The sequence below is a fragment of the Cydia fagiglandana genome, chromosome Z (genome assembly GCF_963556715.1).
Source record: "Cydia fagiglandana chromosome Z, ilCydFagi1.1, whole genome shotgun sequence".
Lineage (NCBI taxonomy): Eukaryota > Metazoa > Arthropoda > Insecta > Lepidoptera > Tortricidae > Cydia > Cydia fagiglandana.
Genome location: NC_085959.1, coordinates 36,030,704 through 36,048,109, shown reverse-complemented (window position 1 = coordinate 36,048,109; position 17,406 = coordinate 36,030,704). Strand labels below are relative to the sequence as shown.

At 36.2% G+C, this 17,406-nt stretch overlaps 2 protein-coding genes across 3 annotated transcripts in view; one reads left to right on the top strand and one right to left on the bottom strand.

Moving 5' to 3' along the window:
- The window catches only part of LOC134678644 (uncharacterized), a 123,051-nt gene that overhangs the window by 85,646 nt on the left and 19,999 nt on the right, over positions 1 to 17,406 (bottom strand). The gene's annotated exons all lie outside the window — the stretch shown is intronic.
- LOC134678620 (voltage-dependent calcium channel type A subunit alpha-1) overlaps positions 1 to 17,406 on the top strand; it is a 100,986-nt gene that overhangs the window by 75,126 nt on the left and 8,454 nt on the right. The window contains exons 15-34 of one of the 2 annotated variants that reach the window (XM_063537250.1): positions 89 to 303; positions 790 to 1,002; positions 1,443 to 1,616; positions 1,902 to 1,958; positions 2,191 to 2,274; positions 3,628 to 3,734; positions 4,701 to 4,823; positions 5,118 to 5,297; positions 5,418 to 5,681; positions 6,241 to 6,384; positions 6,910 to 7,111; positions 7,207 to 7,371; positions 9,063 to 9,173; positions 10,122 to 10,232; positions 10,731 to 10,814; positions 11,607 to 11,651; positions 14,262 to 14,444; positions 15,638 to 15,729; positions 16,609 to 16,762; positions 17,236 to 17,363. In XM_063537250.1, the coding sequence (XP_063393320.1) occupies positions 89 to 303; positions 790 to 1,002; positions 1,443 to 1,616; positions 1,902 to 1,958; positions 2,191 to 2,274; positions 3,628 to 3,734; positions 4,701 to 4,823; positions 5,118 to 5,297; positions 5,418 to 5,681; positions 6,241 to 6,384; positions 6,910 to 7,111; positions 7,207 to 7,371; positions 9,063 to 9,173; positions 10,122 to 10,232; positions 10,731 to 10,814; positions 11,607 to 11,651; positions 14,262 to 14,444; positions 15,638 to 15,729; positions 16,609 to 16,762; positions 17,236 to 17,363 (2,836 nt within the window). The remainder of the gene's footprint in view (positions 1 to 88; positions 304 to 789; positions 1,003 to 1,442; positions 1,617 to 1,901; positions 1,959 to 2,190; positions 2,275 to 3,627; positions 3,735 to 4,700; positions 4,824 to 5,117; positions 5,298 to 5,417; positions 5,682 to 6,240; positions 6,385 to 6,909; positions 7,112 to 7,206; positions 7,372 to 9,062; positions 9,174 to 10,121; positions 10,233 to 10,730; positions 10,815 to 11,606; positions 11,652 to 14,261; positions 14,445 to 15,637; positions 15,730 to 16,608; positions 16,763 to 17,235; positions 17,364 to 17,406) is intronic. The other variant, XR_010100214.1, reaches the window with a different exon arrangement.

Genomic DNA, 17,406 nt, shown 5'->3' with positions numbered 1-17,406 from the left:
ACGTGCCTAATGCGGTTATCAATGTTTTCAATTTGTATTGTAAAAACTTTTGCTTTTGCTTCATAAATATTATTTCTTTTTTTTTCAGATTATGCCGAATTTGTGTTCTTGGGTCTTTTTATGATGGAGATGTGGGTGAAGATGTATGCTTTGGGACCGCGGATATACTTCGAGTCTTCTTTCAACCGATTCGACTGCGTGGTAATATCGGGCTCCATATTCGAAGTGGTGTGGTCCGAAGTGAAGGGCGGCTCATTCGGCCTGTCTGTGTTGAGAGCGTTAAGACTGCTGAGGATATTCAAGGTAAATAAAATACGTACTTCCTCCTCATTTTATCTTAGTAATGATCTTTCATCATCATCATCATCGTAACTTAAGAGCTTTGCTCTTGTCGATGGAGTAATCGCCAATCATTTCTATCTTGTGCCAGTCTTTTAATTTCCTCATACGACGCATTATTTTTTATTTGGCTGAGATAAGTAATTCTAGGTCTCCTTTCTTCTCTTGTCTTTTCAATCCTGCCTTCCAGAATGTTTAGGAAAAAGTTATCATGCCGTATAAGGTGTCCTAACATCATGCCTCTCCTATTTCTTATTGCATTTAACAAGCATCGCTTTTCTCCTATCATACTCAGGACCTCTTTATTCGTCTTCCTTTCAGTCCAGCTAATCCTCTCCATCCTCCGCATGACCTTTAGATGAAATATGGCTAATAGAGACCTATAAAGATCAGTATATAGATTACGACGATAAACCATATATGTTAACCTCCATGTTTCCTCTATTTCAGGTCACGAAGTACTGGTCGTCTCTCAGGAACCTAGTGATATCACTCCTGAACTCCATGAGATCTATCATCTCACTGCTGTTCCTATTGTTCTTGTTTATCCTCATCTTCGCTTTACTCGGCATGCAGTTGTTCGGCGGCCAGTTCAACTTCGAGGAGGGGACGCCGCCGACTAACTTCAATACCTTCCCTATAGCGCTGCTTACTGTCTTCCAGGTACGTACTTCAACTGTTTAAACTGTTCGACGTTCTACTTTTACGTTGGACTACGTTTTAGACTACGTTCCTACCTCGATAATATACACACAGAAAAGTAAATGATACTGTAGCCTTATTTATTGTTGTGACTATATATACCAGAAACCACCCCGACTTGGTGTGTGTCGAAATCCTCATAATTTTTGGAAAAACAAATGACAAATACTTGATATAGGTCTCATAAAGTACCAATTAACTTCCTTGAATTTGAAGTAATGTTTAATTACAACGGTTTTTTTTTCTTTCATTAGGATTTTAAGTTTTTTTATGTTTCTTAAACTTTTTTTACGTGTTGTCGATTGTATACCTATGTCGAATCGGAAAAATTGCCACCAAAATCTAACCAGTCGTCATTTTATAAGAATGTCTTAAACAATACGGATCTTCCTTTCTTTCAGATTTTAACAGGTGAAGATTGGAACGAAGTGATGTATCACGGCATCGAATCACAGGGTGGCATACAGAAGGGCATGATCTACTCTTTGTATTTCGTTATACTGGTGCTTTTCGGGAACTACACTCTGCTCAACGTGTTTCTTGCCATCGCTGTCGATAACTTAGCCAACGCTCAGGTAAGTGCATTAATAATGAGAGCATTTCTCCGGTGACCTTATATTATATGTATTTCGTGAAATGATTGGCCATATTCCCCGCTCAAAATGATAATCCTTCAAAAAAAACCTTTGATGAATCCCTACTAGCGTTACCATTTTCATTACTTTTCCATCCTATCATATGAGGTCACCAGAGGTTTTAACGTTTTTTGTCAAATGTCAATATAACATCAGTGTTACATTGTTGTGTCGCACCTGTAAATTTCAAGCTTTTTGTGTAAATGTTTTGTGTTTTAATTCCAGGAATTGACAGCAGCGGAAGAGGAACAGGTCGAGGAGGACAAGGAGAAGCAACTTGCAGTAAGTACACAACTCTCTTTACCTTGTCACGCTGTTTTTCACATGAATGTTACTATTTCATCCTCTGATGCTTCCGACCTGAGTTGATAGAATCACTATTTTCAAAGTCATAGCATGTTCAACCACTCTTCCACGAGCATAAACACAACACTTTCGAGCGGTTGTTGTATGGAAGATCGGATGTGCTGAACAAAATTTGTTTCATACGACAACCTCTGTTTCGGCTGATTAGGAATTGAAGAAAGAGATGGGAGCGTTACACGCGGTGGACGGGATACCACCTGAAGTAGATTCTCCGTCGCCTACGACCAGGAAGGTAAAAGCAGCTCGATGGTGGTGTAAGCTAGGCTTGATCATGCGCAATAGATTTGGAACATTGTTGGTCAGAACTAATTATTAAATATGACTCACGCTGGTCCGTACCGAGCCAGAACCGTGCCTGACTCGCTTACGTAGATTATACTTCTAAACTGCCAGTCACATAATGTCGTAGATTAATTATTTTTGACAATCTCTCTCCTCTACACACTGAAAAAGGTTTAACTCTGACGCACACGGTCTCATATTTAAGTATGTGGTCATGTGCCTGAGCACCGGGTGACGGACTCCGCTCGGTGTAATCTTTTAAGAATGACTCACGCTAGCCCGGGCCGAGCCTGCGCCGATGAATCCGACACGTCATTTTCTATGACGGCTGATCGGTAATCACGTGGTGCTTTCCAAAGAAAAAGAAGCGTCGGAAGCTCCGGCCCGGACTAGCGTGAGTCATTCTTTACACGGGTGAATCAACTTTTTCTTGCCACTCGTTGCCATGGTTAAGGTCGCATGGGTCTGTTTTGAAACCCTTGTTCTTTAATTTTTTTTAATACTACGTACTTATATTTATTCTGATATGACAGTTATAAGTCGTTTTCATAATGGGTCATCTACTTAATACATAGTAGAATGTAGTACCTGTACCTGTAACATTTCTTCTAACAAACTTTTCTACTATTGTCGCCTGGCTGACGGGATAGAATAACAACACTAAAGTTGATCCATTCATATCATCTACTATCCTGGTACACTCTGCGTAGTCATTGTTATTTTAATGTTGATAATAAATACAATCAACAATGTTCTAAAAATGGTCTCATGCGAGTATGTGTCGCTTCTGTGGGCCTGATGGTTGTTACTTATAGGTGTTCTTTACATTGTTATCGTTGTTGTATAGATTGCTATTTTGTATAATGTTATATCGTTTGTATTCTCCAGGCGTACACAGTACGTATTGTTGTTTAAATTTACATCATCATTGTACTTCCTTTCTTCTGGCTGGTTCATGTGTGTGACAACGAAGTGGTGACGTCACCTGTATACAAGCTATAGCATTGCATGTGTGTGTAGAATCCGCAATCAATTACTACTAGCTTCGATGTTGTAGCTGTTTATGTTATATAAAATGTGTTATTGTCAATAATGATTTTCTAGTGCTTAATCATTAATTATCAAAATTGTTTCAATTAGAAACCAATAAACATTGATTAATTTGCAAATTCGAAGTTATGTTAAGTAATAGATTAATTGTAAGTAAATTCGTTACGAGCCTTGCTAGTTGACACGTCATACACATAAATTCTATTTAAGTTTATATTTCAAGTCATTTATACTGTGCCTCAAAACATTCCAGAACAAAAAGAAAGAAGAGGCCAAAAAGGAGGATGACGACGAGGTGCCAGATGGACCAAAACCAATGCTGCCATATTCGTCCATGTTCATTTTGTCACCCACTAATCCGTAAGTTAACTATAGTAAGACCGTAAAAAGTCTGGAGCGATTTTGATAGCCCACACAGTGCATTTTAAACGTCAAACTTATATGAAATTATGACGATATAACACTTACACTGCGTGGGCTATCAACTCCGCTGCAGACTTTGTTTGGTGCGACTATATCTGTGGTAAATTGGTGAACTTGCATCCATGGATATTTAGAAATGCAAGTAGCAGGAGTGCTAATTTTAAAAGAGAGCAAAGCTTTGAGGCAGAATATTCGAATATTTAGTGAAATACAACTAGTCCAGTCAAGTGTAAAAATATGGGTAGATACAGTATATGATACGTACGAACGTACGAACTGTACGAGTACCTATTCTGCCCCGGGTGGTTTATGATCAAATATATGACCCATAGTTTTTCATTCACTGTCATAAGAGCTATAGCCCATATTTTTTACTATGATCTGTGCACCCATATCTTTACACTTGCATGTAGGTACAAACTACGAGGCACTGACGAAGACGACGTCCATTATAAGCGCTGCCTTTGCGTTCACATGAACCACACGAGAACCTACCCTTTCCGTCTACTCGCATTTCTAAATATCGTGCATTTACCTCATAGTCGCACATTCCTTTAGCTTTTGCTATTCTCTTTTTCATTCCAGAAAATTTATTTATATTGTCCAGAAACAATACATGTTATATTAAATGCTTTCGATTATATTTTAACCACAACAACAAAGATGGAAACGATTTAATAATATACTTATTAATGTAAAACCAAAGTATTAGATAATAGTAAGTCTGCTCATACTGCTCAGCTGTCCCACTCGCTTCTAACCGTATAAATTAATATGTCGCTCGTGTAACGTATACATTGCCGAGTTTTCTTAATATTCTGTTTTCACTTTAGTTCGTGTTATATGAATCAAACACTTTATACGTCTTTAAATATTGTCATTGTGTATTTTCTTTGATTGCAGAATTAGGAGAGGCGCACATTGGGTTGTAAATTTAAAATACTTTGATTTTTTTATCATGATTGTTATATGTATGAGTTCTGCGGCTTTAGCAGCTGAAGATCCTGTAGTTGAAGAGAGCGCCTGGTACGTATAATAAGCAATGTACTCAAGCTAAATAATTCCGTATAACCATTCAATTAACTTGACTATTTTTTCCCACCCTATTTATGAGATAAGCGTACAGCCCTCCTGGACTATTGATTCTGGTAACTCCAGACTCTCCAAATGTGTCGGATGCTCATTTCCCTCGCCTAAGGAATCGGGATATAGAATAAGCCTCATCATATAGCTCCAGAGATTGTACAGTCCAAGCAATTCTGTATATAAAATATTCAGCCATAAGGTTGTAAAAAACTAACCCAACAATGTCTTTCACAGGAATAAAATATTAAATTTATTCGATTACGCGTTCACCGGTGTATTCACCGTTGAAATGTTACTCAAGATTGTTGATCTGGGAATACTATTTCACCCGGGTGCTTATCTTCGCGACTTATGGAACATCATGGATGCTGCTGTCGTTATATGTGCCCTAGTAAGCTTCGGTTTTGAAATCGGGTACGTAAAATATTTTACAATCACTACGCCCTATAAAACAAAAATTTTGCCCTAGGTACTTACTGTCTACTAAAAATATGGGAGTGAAACCATACAGTTATTTTTTTTCTTTTGTTACAGAGGTGTGAAAAAGGGCGCTCAGAATCTATCGACGATAAAGTCGCTAAGAGTGTTGCGTGTGCTCAGACCGTTGAAAACTATAAAACGAATCCCTAAATTAAAAGCAGTGTTTGACTGTGTGGTGAACTCTTTGAAAAACGTCATTAACATTCTCATTGTGTATATATTGTTTCAATTCATATTTGCTGTAATTGCAGTACAACTTTTTAATGGTAAATTTTTTCACTGCAACGATATCAGTAAGAATACATTTGAAGACTGCCAGTGAGTATAATTTGTTTTTGCTACAATTTTGTGGTATTTTAGTCACTACTTAAATATGTTTTACCTAAACAATCAAAGTTCCGAGAAAACCCTTCGTTTTCACATTTTTATTCTGTGTGTTTATAATTTTTTTTATTGATTTGTAAGTGTTTTTATATTTTACTTTTATATTCATATTATAATTAACCTAACTTAAGAAGAAAAATAAATAAAGAGAATAAATATGAATGATAAAAGTGAAGGAAGCGAAAGAGGTATGTCAGGATCGTAGCAAGTGGAAATCCTTGGTCTCTGCCTACCCCTCCGGGAAATAGGCGTGATGATATGTATGTAAAAAAATATAAGTTAAAGACTTCATATGGTCGTCATGGTGTATAGATGAATATCAATTGTTTTAGTTACGCGTCGTATGTATGTTTCCATGAATAAACATGTTATAGAGTACACACCACAAAAAAATGATTTTAAATAACACTCATGGGATAAGGGATACTATACCAACTATATACTCTACCGTGGGGTCTGACTATGTGTTCAAATGTTTTTTATTTTATTGCAGAGGGTCGTATTTCGTCTACGAGGCGAATAGCCTGCTGCCGAAAGTAAGCAAACGGCAGTGGACGACGCAATTCTTCCATTACGACAACGTCGCCACTGCCATGCTCACGCTTTTTGCGGTACAGACGGGAGAAGGGTGGCCACAGTAAGTGCTGGACTATTACCGTGGAAACTGAAGCTCGCAAATTACGGGCATCTTTTTCAGTCACTCTAATTACGCCTTAATGGGTGTAAAAGAGAAAGGTGTCTACAGTTTGCGAACTTCAGTGTTCGCGGTGCTTGCTCCTTGATCTTTGCATTCGCATCATTTGCGCGGGAAACCGATCGTGTAATAGATGGAGCATATAAGACAACTCGCGGTCACAACGCATTATTCGTGCCGTATTTTGGAATGTGATCACAATTGCCAGTATCAATTAATCTGTAACATCAGCTTGTGCACGATAGGTACAACTGAGTCTCAGGCGTCATAATGCGTTACAGAAAGCGTCAGGTGCTTGATGACCGCGGTTATTCTGCGGGAGTTATAATGGCGCGGGATTACTAACGCGTTGCCAACTTTTGCCAATCAAAGCCTACGAAGTAGTCTATCTTCTTGATAATCCATACGAGTGTTGTATGTACGAGTATCATGTTCACCAAATAACATATCACACAATTTATTTTTCAGGGTGTTACAAAACTCCATGGCTGCTACGTATGAAGATAGGGGACCCATACAAAACTTTCGAATAGAAATGTCCATATTTTATATAGTTTATTTTGTGGTGTTTCCATTTTTCTTTGTTAACATATTCGTAGCTCTGATAATTATCACATTTCAAGAGCAAGGTGAAGCCGAGTTACAAGACGGTGAAATTGATAAGAATCAGGTTAGTTTATAGGTAGTATGTAGCTTGGTACAGAAGTAGTAAGCTATTGTATTTTTTTGTTTTCTATCATCTTACACTAACATTCTTCTTTACAGAAATCGTGTATAGACTTTACTATAGAAGCGCGGCCTCTTGAGAGGTATATGCCAAGCAAAAGGGCGAGTTTTAAGTACAAAGTGTGGAGAATAGTAGTCTCTACGCCTTTTGAGTACTTCATCATGACTCTCATCGTACTCAACACATTGTTACTCATGATGAAGGTATGTATCACACACAATCTTTATATTATTTATATATTTAAGTATGTTGAAATATTTAATGAGAATAATAATCGATGATAGTAGGTATAAATATTGTATAATTGTTTGTACACTACTTAGAGCAAGATATCGTCTAAACAAACTACATACAAACATGAGTAAGCACTTTGAATGTAAAATGTAGAAGCGGTCACTAATGAATTAGTTGCTGGAAAAGTTAGTCCAACCACAAGGCACAGTTGATGACGAGTTAGTTTAGCAGAACAAATTCGGTAATCACTTAGTGCTCGGCCAAAGCTAGACAGGTGCTTGTGACCGGACTCACTATGACGTACCTGAAGACCACTAATTAAAAATGCTCCAAACGAATTTACTCAACGCTGACGCTGCCAGCATTGACCACAATCATAATTGGGTTTTACCAATGGCAACCAACACACGTTACCAGCGTCGACGTCGAGTGAATTTGGTCGGACACTTATTCATGGCCTTTGGGTAAAAGGTACTTGTCAGAACTGGCGAGTATCTTTTAGATCTATCCACGATTGAGCCCGCTTCGTGTACAACTGTCTAATTTGGTAAAGAGCATAATGCCCCTAACAATAATCCCCACTATATGTTATACTTGCGTGCGTCCAATATTTGTCGGCACCAAACAACCCCGTTCTTGCAAAATTGTGTAGACCTCACTTTGTAATTCCCGCCTTAGATACAAAGGAAAAAAATTACAAATTGGCTATTAAATTCAAAGTACTGCCTAGCATAAGATTTTCAAAATTACACAACACATGCAACACTTACAATGACATTTATGGAATATAAACTCGTCGCGAGACTAGGTACACTGCATCGGAATGCGCCGTGGATCTGTCTAAGCCTATCCCGTCAAGTGTACGCCACGAATAATTTGATTGTTTTAATCCTACGTTCAGTTCTGTGTTCCTTTCGTGACTCCTTGCTTGCTATTCATTATGTATGTATCAATGTCTACTGCACGATAAGCGTATCCTTCCTGCACATCTACAGCACATGAAACACAAAATATAAATTGGAATATTCGTGCTTGTTATGCACAACTACTCTGAAAGCAGTGAGCTCGGGGCATGGGCCATTATTGTTGTTCGTGTTGCATGATCTTGTTTAAGACCTGTTCCTAATTGTTTTTGTGGGCGATCTGCATGCTTCGTGGAATGGCCAACTGCCAGGCGTGATTGTTGGTGGTGGCTATCAACTGCTTAAATTTTACCGTGAATCAAAATTTACATAGGCGATTATAACTGATCCAGTAACAATACAAAAGTTTATAACTGTTCAGAATTTGTGTGTTAAGAATCCCCTCATTATGTTTTAGTAATGTTCTGTTTAGTAGGCAAGAAAGCATTTGCTGATGCTCTCGTTCACTGTGACCCTGTGTATTTTTGTTGACCTTAATGACTTGTCGGCACGTTTCCTCACCTCACTCATGCTATCCCTCTCTTTTGTTATCCTTTTCTAACTTACCGTCGTCCAAAGTCGTAAGGCCTAAAGCTATGATACAACATTACTTGCCAACGTATAATTATATAAACATCACATCTATCAGTACTCATTAAATTATTGAAGTCTTGATACGATTATATGGAGTAACAAATATCTATTTTCATTGCCATGGGTTTATCCAATACGCCTGGCACGTCATCACAAAATGGCAGTACTATAATCAAAATGACCTCTACGCGGATATCCTCAAGTATTCGAATATGGGGTTCACTGGAATGTTTTCTGTGGAAACGGTGTTGAAAATCATCGCTTACGGTGTCAAAGTAAGTAAACCAATACACGGATCGTTCTGGTAAATAATTTGGTTACTATGGAACAGCAAAAATAGGCACAAATGTACTCTTTCTGTTTACTAATAATATGTTTTTTGTCTATTTACATGACTGTATGGGAATAATTCGAGCTTAGTAAATAATATCCCTACCCAAAGACCACCCAAATTTAATACCTTTTACAAGATGTCTCTCTTAAAGTAATGGCTTAGATGCCAATGCAAAACGTAACCATTTTTCGGCATTTCATTGTTGAGCATGGCTTTCCTGCTGCATGCGGCACCTGTTTGTTTCACACACAGTCAGTATAAATGTTCCTTTACTTTTAACTGTACTTGTGGTTTCAAGCTGTCTTCAGAGAGTTAGCCATCCGAACATGGGTCAGGTAAGTTAACAGTCGGATCAAACTTGGCGAAGTACTGCTGTAGACAAAGGTTTGTAAAATTTGTCTCCTTCTATTAATTATACTATGTACATTATATTGCAAGTTTCTTGTTAGCGTCTAAGTAGCTCACAAGGGATTTGCAAAACTCGATGTGTCTTGTAAATTTGTGATGACGCAATTGTGCATGTTTGTTTAATCCGATTGCATGAACGCACGTGCTGCACTGAGAAGCCACAATATGACAACACATATACCTACACACTGACACACATATACTTACAACAGGGTCATGAAAAAGGGGAACTTAACAGCACACACCAGTACATTCACCTCAACATGGTATACACAAAACGAGTTTGTTTTATAAAGTTATAGCAGATAGTAGTAAAAGTTATATTGTTAGAGTATTAAACCAATGAGCCAGAATTATTTTTAAGTACTCATCAGACCGGTGTTTCTATTGTCGTTTTTATGATTTTTGTTAAAAGTAAATCTGGCTTGGTATTAACTTATAAAGTTTGAGGTTAAAAATATTGGTATTGATTTTGTGGTAGTTTCACGAGGCTCCAACACTACTCATGGACTCGTTATCATTAATGAACCTCATCTTTACGATCTTCTTCCTTCTCGAGACCGTTTTGAAGCTGATTGCCTTCGGATGTCAGGTAAGCTACCCTTTAAATAGTACAACAGATTTAAGTAATAACATATTTCTTGTACACACGGCGTAACATTGATTACATTTTTTTATAATTCTGTCCAATAATGCCGTGTATATAAGACAACACACATTATTTTCTTTAATATATCTTAGAATGATTTTTTAGCATTCAATATTCAGTACTGACTTGAATATTATTAAATTAGAATTTATAGATTTTAAAACGCCGCTTAATTTTTTATATGATATAGTTTTCATGTCACTCAATTAAAAGTTTTCTAGTTATGCAAAATTAATTTGATTTTGAATAATATATAAGAGAGAGATTCCTTATCCCGCTCCACATCCTACTTGTTCTAAATAGAAAGTGTACATTTGTACCCCTTGTTTTTATTTATTACTTCTCGACGTTATATTGATTAACATACATTTATCCATTTTGTGATTATTTACACTGTGCATTATAACTATATAAATTATCATCTAATTTATATGTTTCCAGAATTTTTTCAAAGATCCATGGAATACATTCGATTTCATAACGGTCATTGGAAGTATTATTGACGCTCTCATCATGGAATTGGGCGTGAGTATTAATATCATGAAGTGATTTCATTCCTTGAGCTATTAAAATGTCCTTTGGGCTCCAAGATACTTCCAAATACTTGCAGGTGCCGTTGATCATTATAGAAAAAGAAAACTCTGAAACCTAAGGACTTTTTAGAACCTCAAGGATTGTACTTGCATTGTCTTTATTAAATCTAGATAGTTTTCTGGCACAAACGAAGTAATAGGTATCAGTGCTTGACAAAACTATAACGATACCTAACCTGCTATCTGTAAGAACTTGAGATTCACAAGAAAAATTAAAACGTGAATAAGATAAGAGATCGCAGCAATGTATGAATCAGCCAAAATACACAAACAGCAAGACACAACATGTATTGACTCATTTTCTAGGCTCTTGAGTGTACATGAATATCTCACATTCACCATTTCTTATAATAATTATTCAAGTTTTAGCGAATGTATATTATTTTACTTATAGCTACACTAGAAAGTATCGGTAATTCTAATCGCCGATCGTAAGAATATCATTGAAAGATCGTTTATGCCAGAAAACTAATTTTTCAATGTCAATCAGTATTATTTCCAAATGTGACAACACGTTTGTTGATTTATCGCATATTTATTGCACATATGTAACATCAAACTCTGGTACATGTCAGGCCAGACTCCAGAGTGTAATAAATATAACTACATATAATTTACTATTAGTAGTTTTATACTTTTTAACTCGCCTGCCGCAGATGAGGGTAATGTTTTTAAAAGTCGGTATGTTTGAGAATGGAAGGTAAACGATTTGTCCTGATTACAGAGCGATCTACCAGAACACTGTGCCTCTGACATTTCCTGTCAGCAGGTAACCAACTGAGTTGATTGTTTTGCTAGGAAACATAGTATTTTTATATATAATGTTATGTATACAACGGATTCTAGTAGAACTCGCAATTAAATTTAAACTGATCGATAATTTATGGTAGTGCTAGTTTTAGGCTAGATTACGTAGTTACACTCAAAGAGTGTTTTCTTAAAATAAATTTATTTAGTTACAAGTTTGTTCCAGTAAATGTTGCTAACAAAGAAAGTATTTTAGACGTAAATTATTTCTAAAAGTTTGGTGTTTAATACGTAATTTGATAGTATTCATAGTTGTGTTGGCTATTATTTCATTGGTTTTGTTACATTGGAAGTGTTTTGAATCTTTTATTTTGTTACATTTTTAGATTTTAAAAGAGATCTGTTTAGGATTGTGTGATCAATTGATTAGGTATGGTACTTGATTTCATTAATTTACTTTAGTGTATCAATTCACAGACCGAGTCAGTGTGAATTTTTCTCTTTAATAAATTTTATTAGTACTGTTAGAAATTATATGAATATTGAATAGTATAAGATTAGGCAAACATAATATGTACTAATTACTTTGTGGTATAATCTTTAGGAAATTAAATGTAGTTTAAAGAATCCATAAAAAATGACAATATTTTGTTGAAAACGGAAAAAGCGCAAAAAAATTATCACCTCGTAATACGTGGCTTTTGAACGGTAAATTAAAAAATATAATATACTTAATATCACAAAATTTCATTAAATGTAATATTATTGCTGTTATTTTTAATTCTGTAATTGTATCTCAAAGCTAAATACCTCTCGCGTTGAATGATGGTCCCTATGACAGTGTCTTCAAGTATCTTTTGGTTAGGCTTAATTTAAAAATTAATAGGAGAAATATTATTCTAGGAATTAGCTTCAACATAAGCAGCGATTTTGATAATTCTATGCAATTAAGACGTATAAATAACACTTCCACATAATGTGCTGCCAAAATCATTGCTAAGTTATCTTGGTCTTAATTCTACCGTATTTTTATTACATACATATATTACATATTTAAATCGTAAAAAATGTCTACACATATTTTACGTGACAGCTACTCCATATACAGGATGTCCCAGAAATCGACGTCAAGCCGTAAACGGATGATAGACCAAGTCATAACAGTCATCATAAAAATACAAAAAAAAAATCCAAATCACTTTTTTTTTTAAATTATGGTCACTTTAAAAATTCACTAAAAAATCCACACCTTGTAATGGTTCTTTAACTCTTGTTACTACAAATTCCATAATTTATTCTAATTTTTTTATTATTGTGTAATCTTGAATAATTACAGGGTGTGGATTTTTTAGTGAATTTTTAAAGTGACCATAATTTTTAAAGAACATGAGTTGGATTTTTTTTTCTATTTTTATGATAACTGTTATGACTTGGTCTATCATCCGTTTACGGCTTGACGTCGAATTCTGGGACACCCTGTATATAAAAATAAGCTGTCATTGGGACTATAATTCGACGCGAGAGATATAAATAATTCCTTACAATTAAGTACAAATTGTGTCCTGCGCCATTTCCGTTTTGCAATTTTATTAGTTATTTTCAACAAAGCGCATGTTTATAAATATTATAACTGTGCATTGGTGAGAAGAACAAATTGTATTACTTACTTTATTGTTACTTTTCCAAACAAAAGTAGGTACCTAATTAACGAATTTCAAGGTTCCATCAACACATTATTTTTTCGAGAGTTAAAACAAGGCCTTGTCTATTTGCCTTTTTAGTACCTACCTCATTACAGTTTTATTTTCTTGTGGTGGTTTTAGTCTTTCTACTATACCAATTGATTGTGATGGCGTGTTGCTACACTTTCTGGTAAAGTTCTACGAGAACTTTGTTACTGTCACTCTCAATCATGTCAAGTACCCATAAACATTTACAACCATCAGTCCATTAGAGGCAAAAAAAAAACAAATAATCAATAGGTCAATCAAATTAGATCCAAAAAATAGCGTTTTGAGGAATTAATTCCCAGCAAATCGGAAATCGTTTTAATACTTTCATTTGATTACAATCTGAGTTGGCGCAATCCCAGGAGATGTTCATATTTTTTTCCTTGGAATGCCAAACCACTCGATGTAGAAATGTAGATCCACCATCAAACACAATACCAGCAAGGTTTGGTGGATCAGACACTGGTAAAAAGGAGTTTACGAATTTGAAACATGATTTTACCAAATATAAAGAAATTCAAAATCGCGGGCATTTATTTACAACTGTACTATGAATTCATATTAAGGTATCTGTTGGATCCTCTGATTTTTACCATGATTAGAACAAATTTTCCATGGGACGTGCCGTTTTCGATCAACAAACAAAAAACTAAAAAAGGGCAAAAATGTATGCACACCTCCTGGGATTGACCTCCTGGATGCAAATGAAGGTAATAAAACTATTTCGAGCTTGCTGAGAATTAATTCTTCGAAAAAATTTGATTGGCCTGCAAAAACTTTGCAACATTTTAAAAATATTTGTTTTATATCGCCTAGAGGTAATTTCTTTAGTTTTCATTATATTCGACGGTGTTGATGGAACTTCAGAGACTAGATAGTAGAACGCTGTTGACGCTTTGCAGGAAAACACTTTCAACGTCGGTTTCCTCCGCCTGTTTCGAGCCGCGCGACTGATCAAGCTGCTCAGGCAGGGTTACACCATTCGAATACTGTTGTGGACGTTTGTGCAGAGCTTCAAAGCCTTACCCTATGTGTGCCTTCTCATCGCGATGCTCTTCTTTATCTACGCCATCATTGGGATGCAGGTCTGTTCATCATTTCTCTCATATGTGTCTTTATATTGCAAATGTGCCTTTACGGAAGTAATAATGATGATGACAACATTTCCTTTCTCAATGTTTTAGTCCGGGGAAAATTAATAGCTTTTACAGTTGGTATTCATAATAGACACAGTATTAGATTTAACTTATTCATCTGTGTGGTTTTGGGTACTGCAATGCTCATTAGCGTTTTTTTTTACAAATTACCTAATATTAGAAATAAAAAACAGCTCAAGTATTACTTACTAGTTGACCTAGTTTAGCTTACAAGTAGGTTAGTAGTGTTCGGGGTGCAAGCTATTTTAGGTCTAAAATTAAGATATTTAGTGCCGTAATTTTACTTTTCCTTTGAAATCTAGTTGCCATTATGATAAAATATCAAATAGTTATTCATACGGCGTTTATACCGTTTGCTAAATACTGCTAGCGCAGACATCCCTGCCAGATGCGTTATTTTGTTCCATTCCATCTGAACTCAGTAGTTTCATTCCCAAGAGTCATTCCTATTCCATAGGCTAACACGACATGGAAGCGCAGGAGCATTACACTGTAGTAGGCACTGATCATTTTCTAATGGCAGGTTTTCGGAAACATGCAATACGATCCAGACACTGCCATCAACAGGCATAACAACTTCCGATCTTTCGTGGGAGCACTTTTGCTGCTATTTCGGTGAGAGTACAGTACAGCGTAGTGGTGCCAACCGATCTTTTCTGTTCACTTGTCCACTGAGCGGCAGGGCGCCCACACGGCCGAGATTCGTTCTTACAGAGCATGGCACATGGAGTGCGGTGTGGCATCTTGACTCAACTCTTGCGCAGTTGTGCCCAAGACTCCGACACTACTGTCTATGTTACATGTACATACCAATCATGATCATCGATCTCGCATCAACATGTCGTAAACATAGTGTTTGGTCACATTCAAGAGTAGATTTAGCCGATAGTGTTGTCTTCAAATTGTCCTTAATATTGCATCTCATTTTTGTAACTAGTAAACCCTTGTATACTATTGTTTTCGCATTGTACCCCTAAAACATTTTATTAGTGGTAGCAATAGATCATTTAGGTAGAACCAACTTAGTAACTGTTATAGAGCGGGGTGAGCATAGGATGTGTAGGGTACACGTATTTTTGCACACAATGCTGATTTTCTGTGTTGTATCTGCTTGGACACAGGTGTTTGGCAATATAGACTTAGCACCCGACTCAGATATGAACAGACACAACAACTTTCAAAGCTTCATTCAAGCACTCATGCTACTATTCAGGTAAGGGACAATACCATAAGGATAATATCGAGTTACATTATTATATCTGGGTATTACAAAATTATAGTCAGATAATCAATTTTGCTTTGCCTTATAAGACATCAGCTGTGTCAGCATTAGCACTGATCAATAAAAATTGGACTACCTTTTGTTAATAAAATTAAAAAAAAAATTAAACAGGTAATATTATAAGGTCTGTGTTTGGCAAATGCATGATTGTCCTCACTGCATGTCGTTAAATTCGAAGTCAAATTGTACCTCCACATAGGTTTTGTGGCAAAATTAGTTTACACTATATTAGAATCACATGCATTCGAAAACTTAAATGTTTAGTTTGAATTTACGACATATTAAGAATAATTGGTCTACCCGAAGATACCCAAACTTTTTACATTTCTTTTTTCTTTTATGAAAACCGAATCACTGGTTCTTGTGACTGTTGAATGAAATACCATCAATAATGCATTACTCTATAAATCGGAAATGATTTCAGGGAGTAGAGATACAGAGTTTCGGTTTACTCCACGGCCAAAAGACCCTTGAACTACTGGCTGATTCTAATCATCTTAAAAGTTAATAAGATATCTTCCATTCTAATGGCCGTATGTCTTGGATTTTGCACGATAGCACACATTCTGATGCATATAAAATAGAGGTCTAACAGGGGCCTCATTCGATACGAGAAAGTCACAGAAGCTACATTGACATATCAAGTTTAGACAGACGAAATATCAAATTGCAATACAGCCGTGACATCGCTATTTATCACCACGTCACATCTATCACTTTCTCGAATTAAAATGGGTCATTATCCGTAGGTCAAGGGTACTTTGGGTAATCATTGCAAATGCGGGTATTTGTTAGTCACTTGGTATTCAGATGCGCAACGGGCGAGTCCTGGCCTAACATCATGCTGGCGTGCCTCAAGCCGGCGAAGTGCGACGAGAAGGCCGGGAAGAGTCCAAGCGAACCTTGTGGAAGCACGCTCGCTTACGCCTACTTCGTATCGTTTATATTCTTCTGTTCATTTCTTGTAAGTACCGTAGTTATTACTAAAATCTTCATTAGCCACAGCATCTTGGCAGATGAGTTTAATAAAATGTATTCTACTTAAATCAAAAATTACGTAGTACCTGAGGCCAATCTACGCCTACTATAAATTGTTTAACTTACACTTATTCAAACTGAACTATGGATCACTTAAAATGGCATTATTTTTACTTTGCTAAGTAAGTACATTGGTCACTCATAAGAAATCGAGACTTCTTGTACATCACTTCGTTAATGCTAGCCAAGAGAAACTTGCGATTCAAACTTAATTGTACGAGTATATTAGTCCTCAAAAGACAAGCAGTAACAAACCAATTACGTGTGTATACTTGCAAAACATTTAATTGTAATTGCATGCCTACTACTTGTTTTTAGCTAAAATATATTTAATTTGTAACGTAGCCCCAATAAGTAACTTTAATCATAATTATATTCATGTAAAACGAATATCCACAGATGTTAAATTTATTCGTTGCTGTCATTATGGATAATTTTGATTACCTAACGAGGGATTCGTCCATCCTCGGCGCACATCACCTTGATGAGTTTGTTAGAATATGGGCCGAATATGACCCAAATGCCACGTAAGTTTTTACTACTAATATGTCAGGGATTCCATATATTCCT